Source organism: Equus przewalskii, chromosome 7 (assembly GCF_037783145.1).
Source record: "Equus przewalskii isolate Varuska chromosome 7, EquPr2, whole genome shotgun sequence".
In the NCBI taxonomy this organism is placed as follows: Eukaryota; Metazoa; Chordata; class Mammalia; order Perissodactyla; family Equidae; genus Equus; species Equus przewalskii.
In genome coordinates this window covers 4,764,379-4,777,541 of record NC_091837.1, presented here as the reverse complement: position 1 = coordinate 4,777,541, position 13,163 = coordinate 4,764,379, and the positions used below count along the sequence as shown (strand labels likewise).

The 13,163-nt window shown below is 49.7% G+C and overlaps 1 protein-coding gene across 1 annotated transcript in view; it reads right to left on the bottom strand.

Annotated features, from left to right (window-relative positions):
* PI4KA (phosphatidylinositol 4-kinase alpha) overlaps positions 1-13,163 on the bottom strand; it is a 123,963-nt gene that overhangs the window by 17,521 nt on the left and 93,279 nt on the right. The window contains exons 30-39 of the mRNA XM_070628338.1: positions 12,686-12,778; positions 11,335-11,491; positions 10,980-11,107; positions 4,930-5,088; positions 4,477-4,628; positions 2,973-3,080; positions 2,207-2,334; positions 983-1,102; positions 745-824; positions 451-644 (exon numbers count right to left, since the gene is read on the bottom strand). Coding sequence (XP_070484439.1) covers positions 451-644; positions 745-824; positions 983-1,102; positions 2,207-2,334; positions 2,973-3,080; positions 4,477-4,628; positions 4,930-5,088; positions 10,980-11,107; positions 11,335-11,491; positions 12,686-12,778 — 1,319 coding nt within the window. The remainder of the gene's footprint in view (positions 1-450; positions 645-744; positions 825-982; positions 1,103-2,206; positions 2,335-2,972; positions 3,081-4,476; positions 4,629-4,929; positions 5,089-10,979; positions 11,108-11,334; positions 11,492-12,685; positions 12,779-13,163) is intronic.

The window sequence follows — 13,163 nt, the reverse complement described above, 5'->3', positions numbered from 1 at the left end:
ATAGCGGCCTTGGAAGTCTCTCTCAGCTCCCACTGGTCTTAGGAGTTCTGTCTCTGTAAGAGCCACCAGGGGAGAGTTCACAGGACACTCGGCTGCTGGCCACCTCCTCCGAGTAGCCTACTGCTGAAAGCTGACATCTAAGAACAAACCCAAACCCTCCCTGGGTCCACTTCCCTGGAGTGACAGCCTCGTGTGCTTCCTTTCCTCTTCCAATAAGATGGGGGCTCTGATGTTATGTTTCCAGGGTGCTGGGGGCACCCCAGGCAGGAGTCTGTGCTGTGTAACCACTGCACAGAAGGACTGGGTGAACGGCAGGGGCAGAGGATCAGCCCACTAAGATTGCTTCCCTGTCTGTCCTTGGTGGTGACATGTCACTCTCCTCTCCACCCAGGTGCCCTCACACTGGAACTCGGGCAAGCCCCTTGTCAAGCAGGTGTGACCTGGGCCTACCTGGCAGGCAGCTGCACGGCCAGGTAAGGAGAGATGCTCCAGGCAAGGTTCACGTTATCCTTCCACTGCTTCTCACTCAGGCTGATGTACTTGGACCTCCAGTTGGCCACACTGTTCTCTCCAGCCTGGTCCAGCTCCAGTTCTGGGGCTGACAGCGGGTTGTACCACGTGATGAGACGCTCAATTTCGGTGGCCTAGAAAGATGAGACAGATGCCCATGTTCCTTCTGTGTGCGCCCACGTGCCGCTGTGCTCCCCTCCCTGGGTGCTGGGCGTGTGGCAGGCAGTGCCTTACCAGCAAGGACAGCAGCAGTGTCCTACGCTTCATGTAGTACTTGTGCAGCTGGGAGCCCCGGTTGGTTTTCTTAGACATGCCTGATGGGAAAAGAGAAGGCACAAGTGTGTTCCTTGGAGTTCACAGGCCCACCCTTGGTTTCTAGAACCCAGAGGAAGCTTTCAGTGCTCCATCTGCTGTCTGAGCTGCCAGGATGTGACTCGGACATGAGTGACCTGTCAGCACACCTTTAACTGACCTGACTTCTTGGAGATGGTCGACATGCCACTGGACAGGGGGTAGGTGTTGATCCAGCCTTGTGTGGCCTGTTGGCGAGAGCCAACTGCTATATCCAGATTGCTTCGCGTGTCTTGGTTATCTGTGGGCAAACACATTGCTGCTTCTAGAATGAGGATCTGGATTTTCACCAGGGATAAGGCAATCAGTGGAGGAGCAGGGAGGGGGAGACACGGCCATTGACAGCTTTGTGGAACAAACCCAGACATCTGAGAAGTTCTTCATTTAACCATTCTAGATGGAAAGCTTACTAAATTTATTATGTTCCTCCTCGCCTTTAAGACAGACTAAAACAAATAGGAGTATTCATCGTGACACATTACAGCAGTTATCTGATCTCCCAGAGCATCACTCTATCTTCTAAGATAGCAGTAACTTGAGGGTGTCGGGGGCAGATGATAAGAGTTGTGTGCCCTGTTCTAAGTGGAGCCAGGAAGGTGACTGAGAAAATCACTGCGCCTGATTTTTAATTTTTCTTGCCTTTTCCTGGCAGTCAGATTGTTGGCTGCGACCTGGCTGCAGAAACCCTGCTCTTCACCTCTAATCTGTGGTGTGTAATCAGCTATGTGCTCAGAGAAACAAGAACATGGTTTCCTTGTGGAGGTCTGCTGCTTGCTTACACTTCAGGGCCTTTTCCTCTCCCCACCGTGCACCCATGGTAGCTCCTATTCATGCTCAGAGATTCAGCTCATATGTCACCTCTTCTAGAAAACTGTCCCTGGCTCCCCAACTCTGGTGGGCCAAGTGCCTGTCCATGAAGGGTGCTGCCACAATCCCCTCATGTTGAAATTACCTGTCGACTTGATTGTCTCCTACCAGATGACAGCTGACCCTGCCTTATTCATCTTGGTGCACCGCTGTAGCCCAGCATGGGCCTGTCAGATATGCAGTGGGTGCCTCAGAACCAAGCTGCTGCTGAGAGAAGTTATGCTGAGTGGAGTCTGCTTAGAGCCTCCTGCCTTAGCCATGCTCCTCAGCTGGGGCTGGGGCAGGAGCGGCAGCCAGGCGGGCTTTGGGCCTCTGCTGCCCAGGCAGCGTAACCAAGGCCAGGGCTCCGTGGGGTCCTAACTGCTCTTCTGACCTGGCTCCTTCAGGGCTGTCCACCATGCAGCACATCTGTCCTGCCCACCCCCACACCTTGGCGCCACCACCCATGACCAGCTGCACTGCTGAGAACAACACTTACCTGGTGGAACTAGTTGGCTGGCAGTAAGGTACTTCTTATCTGAGAACATGGCGGTCCAAAATTTAATCATTATGCTTATGTCTTCCCGCAGCCTCTTTTCTCCTTGAGTAGGGAACTTTGGCGGACAACTTCAAACAACCAAAAGAGGACAAGATTTGAAGGCCTGGAGCCCGGCACTAGAAGCCAGACATATTATAAAGCAGTGAGAGATGACACGAGTGGTCTCTTAGGGACAAGAGGTCAGCCCAGAGCCAGACATCGGCAACAACTATTTCATTAGTTCGCAGGGGAAAGTGTGATTTTCAGAGCCCTCTCGTGCCCACCCTCACCACTATCCTCAGATCAAGGTCTACATCTCCTGGCTGAACGGTGTGCCTGTGGCAGACCGTGCAACTGCAGCTGTCTCCATACAACAACAAAACTACACTTGCAAAGCCCTAGGCAGCAAGTATTTGCAATTCTTTGTGCAATGGCCACTCATATTAAGTAGAAAGTTAAATGGATGCACTTAATCTTTTAACTGAGTGGAACTGAGGGAAAATGCACACATCTTGTAGGGAGGCCGGCCCTGAGTACACGCATGGATACACGCACAGGACTGCGGATCTTCAAATCCAGGGGCACCAGGACTGCTGAACAAGGAGGGTGGCATGTAAACCAGGCAAACCGTTTCCTCCTGTGAGTGACTGCCCAGGGTCCGAGACAACGGGGGTAACGGTGGGGCTGGGCTGTCACTGACACTGCGTGCGGACAGCTGAGGGTGTACCTGAAGTAATCAAAAGCAGTTGAGTAGATCTTCTCGCGGAGCACGTTGCGGATGGTTGCGTTTGGAACCACGTCAGCATGCAGCAGGGACAGCCCCAGGGTCAGCAGTCTACGAGAGCCCCAGGGGCGAGACAGAGCTGAGTCGGAGCTGCTCGCCTGGCCTGAACCTCCGAGGGTCCCTCTCTCCCCAACACCTCACTACTCAGTCCTTCAGCTCAGGGCATGTCTCTGGTGACAGAGCTTGAGTGCACCAGGGCTGTGGCATTAGCCAGGGGATTACCATTTACAGGTTTATCAACTCAAAATGCCTTAGGAAATGTTTTTTTCAACCTTCACTTTTGTTGGGGGAAAAAGGAACAATTTGTGTGTTAATCTGCCTTGGCCAGAAGCTTGGGTCTAACAAACGATCTGCAAACTGCTCCCTGAGGTACAGTCACCTATAGCTGCTACAGAAGTAGAACATTTAATTCAGATTTTAAAAAAAGGAATTTCCTAAGCACCTGGTTTCTGCGAGGTCAGGGCTCCTCAAAGGGCACCTGTAGACAGTGTTGGCCTGTGACGAGTCAGGAACAGGAACTGAGAGGGGCACCTGCTCGCTTCTGTGGCAATTTCACATTGTTCTGACAGTCCACTAAGGATCCTTTTCTAGTAATTCATTCTCTCCAAATTTTATAAAAGTATAGGTACATGGTGGATTGGAAGCTAAGGACAAAGAGAACTAGCCCTTCCCCACAGTGGTTTGTGAAGCACGGCCCTAGGGAGTGCCCAGCAGCTGCAGGAATGTGGGTCTGGAGCTCAGGGGAGGAGTGGATCGAGCTGGCACTGACAGCAGGCAGCAGGAAGGGCGCAGGCAGGGCCTGACGGTGGGGGCCCTCTCCCTCCCTCCATTCCATCACCCAGGCACCTGGAGGCCCAGCTCCTCCTGCTGTATCCAGGGTGCCTCTGATCATAGCACCTGATGTGGGGCCTCTCACCAGGACACGTGTCCCCCAAAGGCAGGGGTACAGGGCGTCCCCTGGTGAGGCTGGTGTTTTACACAGGATTTGGCATACAGTCAGCATGATCAGAAGTTTTCTGCAAACCTCTCAGAGGGGTAAAGTGACCTGCCCAAACCCACTGCCAGCCACCCAGCCTGAGCTTGCCACACTTGAGCTCTGCCACACCACCTGCTGTTTTTCACTCACCACTATGTCACCAGAACTGTTACACAATTTTGCTGCCACCCAGCCCCCAATCGATTTAGAAGGTCTGCCCCAGGTCCATGAGTGAACCAGCTTCCTGGACACTCCCTATCACGTGGACAGCATGCTGCCCAGCTTCCCTGGCCCTGGAAGGGCACAGTGGGCCAGGTCATTAGCGTGCCGATGCCCTTCTGGGGAACCCTGCATACACTGGGGGCTTGGTCAGTTTCTAGTGAATAAATGACCAACCATGGGAAACCTCTGTGGAGAGGGCCCACAGTGCCAGCAACTCAGACAGCACCCCCAGAGGAGGAGAGCCCTCACTTGAAGCGGGGCCCGATGGCCGCCACGTGCCGGTTCATGCTCCCCTTGGCCCCACCGATGTTCAGCGACATGGAGCGCTGCAGCAGGCTGGAGAAGATCTCCACCTGGTCAGAGCTGCAGTACTTGGCGATCTCGAACCGCTGCACCAGGAACTAGGTGGGAAGGAGAACACATGCTGGTGCCTGGCCAGCCCACCCCAGCGCGGGCAGCTGAGGAGGGGCTCTGGGCCAACAGGAGGGCGGGCAGGGGTCTGTGGGCAAGCAGGGAGAGGCTGGTAGGGGCCTGGGGAGAAAGGTGGGAAAGCCGCTCCCAACCGTCCCCCCAGATAAGGCAATCTTAAAACCCGGAGCCTCACGCTCACTCAGCCCCAGCCCCCAGGGGAGCCTTGGCCCCCACAGCTAGAATGGGCAGAACACAGCTGAGCCTGGGGCAGCAGTGGGGCCGGGCACATACATCAATCCAGATGTAGTGGGGGGTCACTTCAGGGGCACAAGGTTTGGGCTGACTCGCTTCTGACGCTGCCAGGGGGTCTGCTTCCTTTATCTCCGCAGAAAAAAGGCCGAACTTCTGCTCCACTGTCATCTGCCAGGCCCCCGACATCTCCCGCATAAACTGCAAGTACACAGTGACTGTTAGCTCCTCATAAAGCACAGAAAGATACTTACTGTTTTTGTTTTTTTCAAAGTGGATTCTTTTTTTTAAAGATTGGCACCTGAGCTAACAACTGTTGCCAATCTTTTTTTTCTTCTTCTTCCCAGAGCCCCCCAGTACATATTTGTATATTCTAGTTGTAGATCCTTCTAGTTCTGTTATGTGGGATGCCACCTCAGCATGGCTTGATGAGCGGTGCTAGGTCTGCACCAGGATCCGAACCGGCAAAACCACGGGCCACTGAAGTGAAGTGTGTGAACTTAACCACTCGGCCACGGGGCTGGCTCCTTTTTTAAAAAAAAATTATAAAAGGAATAGATGCTCAGTGAACAAAATTTAGGAAACTGAGGCAAGTATGAAGAAAAAAGTAAGGATCACCCATGACCCCAATTCCCAGCCTTTTTTTTTTTTTTTTTAATCAAAAAGGCCATTCTTGAACTAACACCAGGCCATATTCTGTGTGCCTCACTCCATGGTGCTGGCACATCTGTGGCATGCCTGGTGCTTGGTGGGCCTTGGCTGAATCGTCCTGACAATCCTGGAACCCACCTATGGCACTGGAGGTGAGGTCGCCTGCTCGGGGCCTCTGAGCTGGAAAGCGCAGGACAGGATTTTGGCTCCAGAACCTAGTTCCTTTTCTCCACTCCACACGGACCCTGCACAACATCTTCATCTCACTAAGCAGGTCCGGGGAATACAGGAGCTGACTGGAGCCTGCAACCACCATGGGTTGGTTCCACAGAGGAGCAGCCTCCCCTGTGGACCTGACAACACCAGGCAGCTCCTTCAAGGGCGGCATTCCTCCCCTGAGAGATGTGACAACTGAGGCTTGGTGCCTGGGGGAGACGCCCTGGCTCCCTGCCCAGGATCCATCCCCTCTTTCTTTCTTATGGTTTTATTCAGGGTGGCCACGTGGCCAGTCACAAGTACCCTCACCCAAACCTCCGCTGGTTGGGTTGGCCAAAGGTTCTCATTAGCACTAATGGGCAGTGGGCATCAGTTGGGTGAGGCCCTGGGGAAGAAGGTCAGGACAGTCACTGTCTTTTGCCCTCCTTCCTGCCTGGAGGCACAGAAGCCATCTGGAGGTCCTGAGGGTGAGGACAAAGTCCACATGCTAAGGGTGGCAGAGTGGCAGACAGGAGCCTGGGATATCAACAAGCTGCCTTCAACACAAGGAGGAGGAACCCCTGGTGGTCAAGGCACTGCACCTGGTTTCTGTTTCCTGCAGCCAAATGCAAGCCTATGGTAGAGGAAGAAACAACAGGGCTGCCTGGGGACAGCGAGCCACACTCACTTGTTCAACAAGCACATTCTGATCACCATCTCTGAACCAGGGCCTTCCAGGCTCTGAGAATGGAGCATGAACAAGACAATACATCCACCTGGTCTACAGCATGGCCACAAATGACAAGAGAAGCAAGCTAAAGACAAGGGACACTGACCACTGCTAAGGGGAAAGCAGGGCCATGAAGGGGCTTGAAAGAGTGAACGTGGGTGTGTGCGGCATTTTAGGTAGGGTGGCCAGGGAAAGCCCCGGTGGGGAGGGGACAGCTACGACAAGCCCTGTCTTAGCTTGGGCTAATGCAGGGGCAAGAAGTGAGGCCATCTGAGAAGAGCACAGCCAGGAGGGGGAACAGAACTTGCAGCCTACAACAGGAGCACGCCCAGAGGGCAGGGGTGGCAGGAACCCGCCTGCGGTGGAGCAGGTGAAGGGAGCAGAAGGGGACAAAGTCGAGGTGGCGGAGGAGGCTTGTAGGTCATAGAAGCAAATCTGTCTTCTACTCTGCGTGAGCACAGGGCAGCACTGACAGGTATGGGGCATGGGAGGGAACTGATTCAACCCATGTTTTACTGGCTCGCTCTGACTGCACGTGGAGAGGGCCCAGGTAGAAGCAGGGAAGCCACAGGCTGCCTTCCTAGTCCAGGTGAGAAACAAAAGAGGCTGGCGTCAGGGGGCAGCAGCTGGGATGCTGAGAAGTGGTCAGCTTCTGAATATATTTTAAAAGTAAAAAGGTAAGGGGCCGGCCCGGTGGCGCAGCAGTTAAGTTCGCACGTTCTGCTTCTCGGCGGCCCGGGGTTCGCTGGTTCGGATCCCGGGTGCGGACATGGCACTGCTTGGCAGCCACGCTGTGGTAGGCGTCCCACGTATAAACTAGAGGAAGATGGGCACGGATGTTAGCTCAGAGCCAGGCTTCCTCAGCAAAAAGAGGAGGACTGGCAGTAGTTAGCTGAGGGCTAATCTTCCTCAAAAAAAAAAAAAAAAAAAAAAAGTAAAAAGGTAAACCTGAGGATCATCTGTGGGAAGCATGAGAAAGGGGAGTCAGAGATGGCTGTAAGGATTTTTTCTGGGCAGAGGGAAGGATTATGTTGGCATTTACTGAGGTTGGGAGACAGGTGGAGGCCAGTGTGGGCCCAGTTCATTTGTTTTGGGTGATGAATTTGAGCACCATACCAAGGGATCAGAGTTCTGTTCAATCTTGGTGGAATACAGGCCCCAGACCCTCATGAGGTGGTCCTCATACTGAGATGAGATCAATAGGCTCACTAGCTCTTTATCTCCCCACGAATGCAAAAGACACCAAAACACCATCAGTAATTGCCTCTGAAGTTGGGGTTATGGATGATTTTGTTTTTTTCACTACGCTCATACTTCCAACTTCTCTATAACAAGCCGAGGTTGCTATTATAATAGAAAAAAATCAAAAAGCAGACTCCAACAATAGAAAAGACACAGAAATAAAAGTCAACAGGCTTCCTGGGGCATTGCTGGGACTGGACAACAGGTCCTTGCAGAGGCAGTGACGGGGAGTGAGAGGAAATAGGTGACCTTCAACCCCAAGCTAACAGTAAGATCTGGATAATATGACAAAACAGATGAAAAACATGTGTTGGACTGTTGGGGAGTGGTGGATAAGAACTGATTTACAGGGAGAGGAGGCTTTGCCAGGAAGCAGTGAGCCCTAGCACCTCCTGGGCTGGCTCTGGGTCTGCGTATTATGAGCGTCTGGACAAGGCCTGCCAAACGCTGATGGACCTGAAGCCAACCGAGCTATTGGTGATGGCAGAGGCAGTGGGGACAGACCAGAGTCTGAAAGACTTCAAATGAAACAGCAATTTGCTTGGCACAAAAATCCTTCCATGACCCCTCACCTAATTTTGCTGAAAAAAGAAAACCAAAAAAGGAAGAGAAGTTGGGGTGAAAAGCAGGAAGAATTCATCTTCTTGCCAAGACTAGCCCCCTGGGGGCGGAGGCAGTGACCTCCACTTCAGCAACCTGACAGAAGAAAGGCCTCCTATTCTCCAGGAAAATCAAACGGCAGTGCTCCTCAGTCTGCACTGCTTTTCTACACACTATGTTCACTAAACAATCAAAAATTGGAAAACAGTAAAGAGAAAAATCAACAGAAAACAACCCACAGATGACTGTATACTAGAACAGACCAGACAAAGATTTTTAAATAGTTATTATAAATATGTTCAAAGACTTTTAGGAAAAGATGGAAAGAATACGTGAAGATGAGAATCTCAGCAAAGAAATACAAAGTATAAAAAAGAAATAGAAATCTAGATCTAAGAATTATTATATGTGAAATAAAATGTATAAAATAGCTTAACAATACAATGCACAATGCAGAAGAAAGTATCAGGGAACTGGAAGACCAGCAAATTAAAATGAACCAAAATGAAACAGAAAGAGAAAAAACCCCCAGAAAATGACTGAGAATGTTAATGACCTATGAGGCAACATCAAGTCATCAACATATGTGTAACTGGAATCCCAAAATGAGAAGAGAGAGAGAATGGGTAAAAAAATATTTAAAGAAATAGTGGCCTAAAATTTTCTAGGTTTGATGAAAACCCCTAAATCTCTAAATTTAAAAAGTTTGATGAATTTCAACAGGATAAATACACAGAAAAACACACCTAGGCACATCATAGTCAAACTATTAAAAACCAAAGATAAAGACACACATTCTAAAAGTAGCTAAAAGAAAAAACAAAAACAACAGCACATACTGAGAAACAATAATAAGAATGACTGCTCACTTCTCCCCAGAAACAACGCAATCCAATAGACAACAGGAGATGTATTTAATATGCTAAAAGCAACAAAACAGGACACTCAACCCAGGATCCTACATCCAGGAAATATATCCATCCACATAAAAAACGAAGATAAGGGGCTGGCCCCGTGGCCGAGTGGTTAAGTTCGCGCGCTCCGCTGCAAGTGGCCCAGTGTTTCATTGGTTCAAATCCTGGGCGCGGACATGGCACTGCTCATCAAACCACGCTGAGGCAGCGTCCCACGTGCCACAACTAGAAGGACCCACAACCAAGAATATACAACTATGTACTGGGGGGCTTTGGGGAGAAAAAGGAAAAAATAAAATCTTTAAAAAAAAAAAAAACGAAGATAAAATAAATAAAAGTAAATATAAAAATAAAAAAATAAAAATAAAATAAAATAAAAATAAAATAAAAATAAATTAAAAAAAGAAAAATAAAGCTGAGAGGATTTATTCCAGCAGACTGCACTACAGGAAATGCTAAAGGAAGTTCTCTGGAGTGAAGAGAACAACTGCAAATTTGGGTTGACAGGACGACTTGAAGAACGTGAGAAATGGAAAATATTTGGATAAATTTACAAGGTTTTTAAAAAATTCTTTTCTTAATTAAAAAGCCTTTGACTTTTAGAAGAAAATAATGTTATAAGGTGTATAACACATGTAGTAGTAAAATACATGAAAACAAAACATAAAGGATGACAGGGTGAATACGAGTGTCCATAACGGCAAGGGTAGATAGCTGTCACTGCAGAATCCTCTACTGGCAATGACAACAGCCGCCATCATAACAGCAGTTACCACTTACTGATAGCTCACTATGTGCTGGGCACCGTCCCTGGCCCGTGAGGGGAATGAAGTCCTTTAACCTTCACAACATCTCTATGCTGGGACTCCCACAGACCCTTCTGCACACTCCCAGATGAGAGCAGAGCTGGCAGGCTGAGAACCCAGTGCCTACTTAGTTTCACATGGAAAGGGTCCAGAATGCACTGGTGAGCCCAGTGACCCAGCCGAGTTCCTAGTCAGAGAGGCAGGGTAAGTGCCTCTTGCTGACTATGAAGCCATTTGGACCAAAACTCTGAATGGTGTACCTGACACAAACTCCATGCAGTTATAACATACCAGGCAACGTGAGGTATTATAATTACTGCCACCACCACTGTCTGAAACATTCTAACTTCATCTTTGGAAATATTCTAATTTCCCTCAGGGAACAAGAAAAACACCTGTTTTGACCACTTATTTCAACTGATCCTAAGACACATAGAAAAAACATGTTAAATTCTCTGTTAAAGGGGAAATTAATGAGATATTTGAAAAATAAAATTGTTCTTAGGAGTTCATCCAATCAGCTGAAAGAGGGTATACAGCCTTCCCATGGGTCCCCTCCAGTAGCAACTTCAGAAATACGGACACAAGGAAGGCTGTTCCTCCCAAAGTTAGCAGACCAAGAGAAATGTCCTTGTGGACAAACACAACAGCTCCCAATCTCTCAATGTTGACAGATGTTCCATTCTCACAGAAATGGCTCCCCCTACCAAGCTTCTGAAAAATAACCACTTCTAGGCACCACTGGGATGCTTTTAACATATAATCTCTCTAGTCTCTAGGACAGTCCTGTGGTCAGGCATTAATATCACAGTCTTACACATAAGGAGACTGAGGCTCCAGAGGGTAAGGGGCTTGCCTGGGGTCTCCAAGATGGTCAGCCAAGGAGCCAGGGTAGGCTCTCTCCATCTCTAACCCTGACCCACCCCCAGGAGCTGACCACGGCCCATGTCCTACCGGCACTTCCACTCCATTCTTGCCAGCCAGCAGCCACTCCCAGCAGGCCAGGGCGGTCTCCATGCCGTGCTCATTGAACATCCGGAGGGGACCCCAACATAGATGATGGAGGAGCTGTGGGTCACAATCTGGAACCAAACACAAGCTGTTCAGGGGCCTTGGACACAGGCTGAACCCACGGCCTCCCTGGGTCAGCAAGATAGTCAGCACCAGCTGGGCCAACGATGGCATTGTATTTACTGCCCCCGACAAGAGACACCAGAGAGGTCTCCTGGGGGGAGCTCCAGCTCATTAAGGATGATGAAGGCAAACACTCACAAACAAGCCTGGAGTTCTACATGTCTCTGTCCATTACCTTTGCTGCTGATGAGCATCGCCGTCAGCTTGAACATGGCCTGTGTGTAGTTTTGAGCATTACCGAGGTCTAATGCTGTATTCAGCTCCTGGACCATCATTTTGTTCAGGTCAGATATCTGGCCTGTGGCGTCTGAGAACCGAATCATTCCATACACCTGCAAGAAGCACGCTCGTCAGGAGAGTCGCACGTAATCCAGGCATGTGGATGGGGCCTGACGGGCGCTTCACTGTCCCAAACTAGAGCTTATGCAAGCAGAGAATGACAGGCTCATTTCAACGATGCTACTACTGCTCACAGCTTTTTTGGGAACTTCTCTTTTAGACCTGTATGCTGGCATTCCCACCATTCTAGACGGTCGTTGAGGGCAGGGACCTGGTCTTGTCATCTTTGTATTCCAGCACAGAGCAGGGCGTCTGACCCAAAGGAGGGCTGTACAAATGGAGCTGAATAAATGAAGTTCTCTCAGACTCAATCAGTGACTCAAACAAGATTAGCCTCAGTATTTTAAAGTCATACATTATTTTTCTTCTCTAAGAAAGACTTCTGATTTTATTTACAAGACTTGACTACTCAGGAGATCTGACACCTTCCAAAAACCAAACCTACCCCCAAAGACAGACTTCCCACCACTACTGAGGTATTCAAACATGTGGAACAGCCCCTCAGGGAATTTCCAGCGACTAAGAATGCAGGGTGGGTGGCAGCTGAGCAGAACACGGGTCCCACTGCCGGGGTTCGTGGGAAGAGCGACTTTTGCAATAAGCAAGTTGCAGAGCTCTCAGTGGGGACGTGAGTCCCCCACTCAGACCAGGCCACCAATGGACTTCCAGGGGCCTCTGAAATGGTACAGATGAGCTTCTGTGTTTTATTGATGAGGAAACTCAGGCCCAGAGAGATGAAGCAACTTGTCAGGCTGGGATAAACTGGTGTGGTGGACAAAAGCCTTCATGGTGGTCAGATGTGGTTCCCGATGCTGCTCTGATGTGTGACTTTGACAACCTACTTAATCTGGGGAGTCTGTTTCTTTATCTGTAAAATTGGAATAATAGTACGTACACCTCACCAATTGCCCCAGATAAGGCATGGCACTCAATGAATGTTTGTTACACTGAAAAAAAAAGAGCCAGAAAAATAGAATGCTTCAGTGCATCCAGACTGTGGTGAGTGAGTGTCATAAAAGCTCCAGACTGTGCTGATGGGTCCCAGGGCCCCAGGCCTTCAAGTCCACCTAACGAGTGAGTTCCACATTCACCCAGACACCCATTCATTTTCCAGTGGGAAGGAGCCGACTGGCATCAGAACAAGAGGGCACTCTGAAGGGCGCTGGACACCAGGGCAGGACAAGTACCTCGCCCGCATAACGGTTGCGCAAATTCAGGGACGCCATGAAGTTGGAGTAATCTTTCTTCACACAGGCCGGGCGCTCGGTTAGCTGAGTTGCCTACAGACAAATATCGATAATTACTTCAGACTGTTGCAACAAGTTTTCCTCGTGTTTACTGTGGCTAAACCTAAGCCTAGTTAAGAAGTTTAGATCCACGGGTTATTAAAAACCTTCAGCGCTGGCCAGTTAACAAAATGAAATATTTTAGAACACCCTCCAGACTGATATGTCCCATGGAAAACATGAAAAATTCCTCTGGAAGGCAGCTTGTACTATAGCTTCACTTTGCCATCCTGACTACTGTCACCCCCAGTGGTGAATAGGCCTTCACAACAGAAATAATCACCAGCTTATTGTGAAAATCATAGTAATCTGCCATGGAAATGCTGTGAAGTTGACGCTTCACAGATGTCTTCTCTGTGGAGGCATGCTGGTGTGTAAC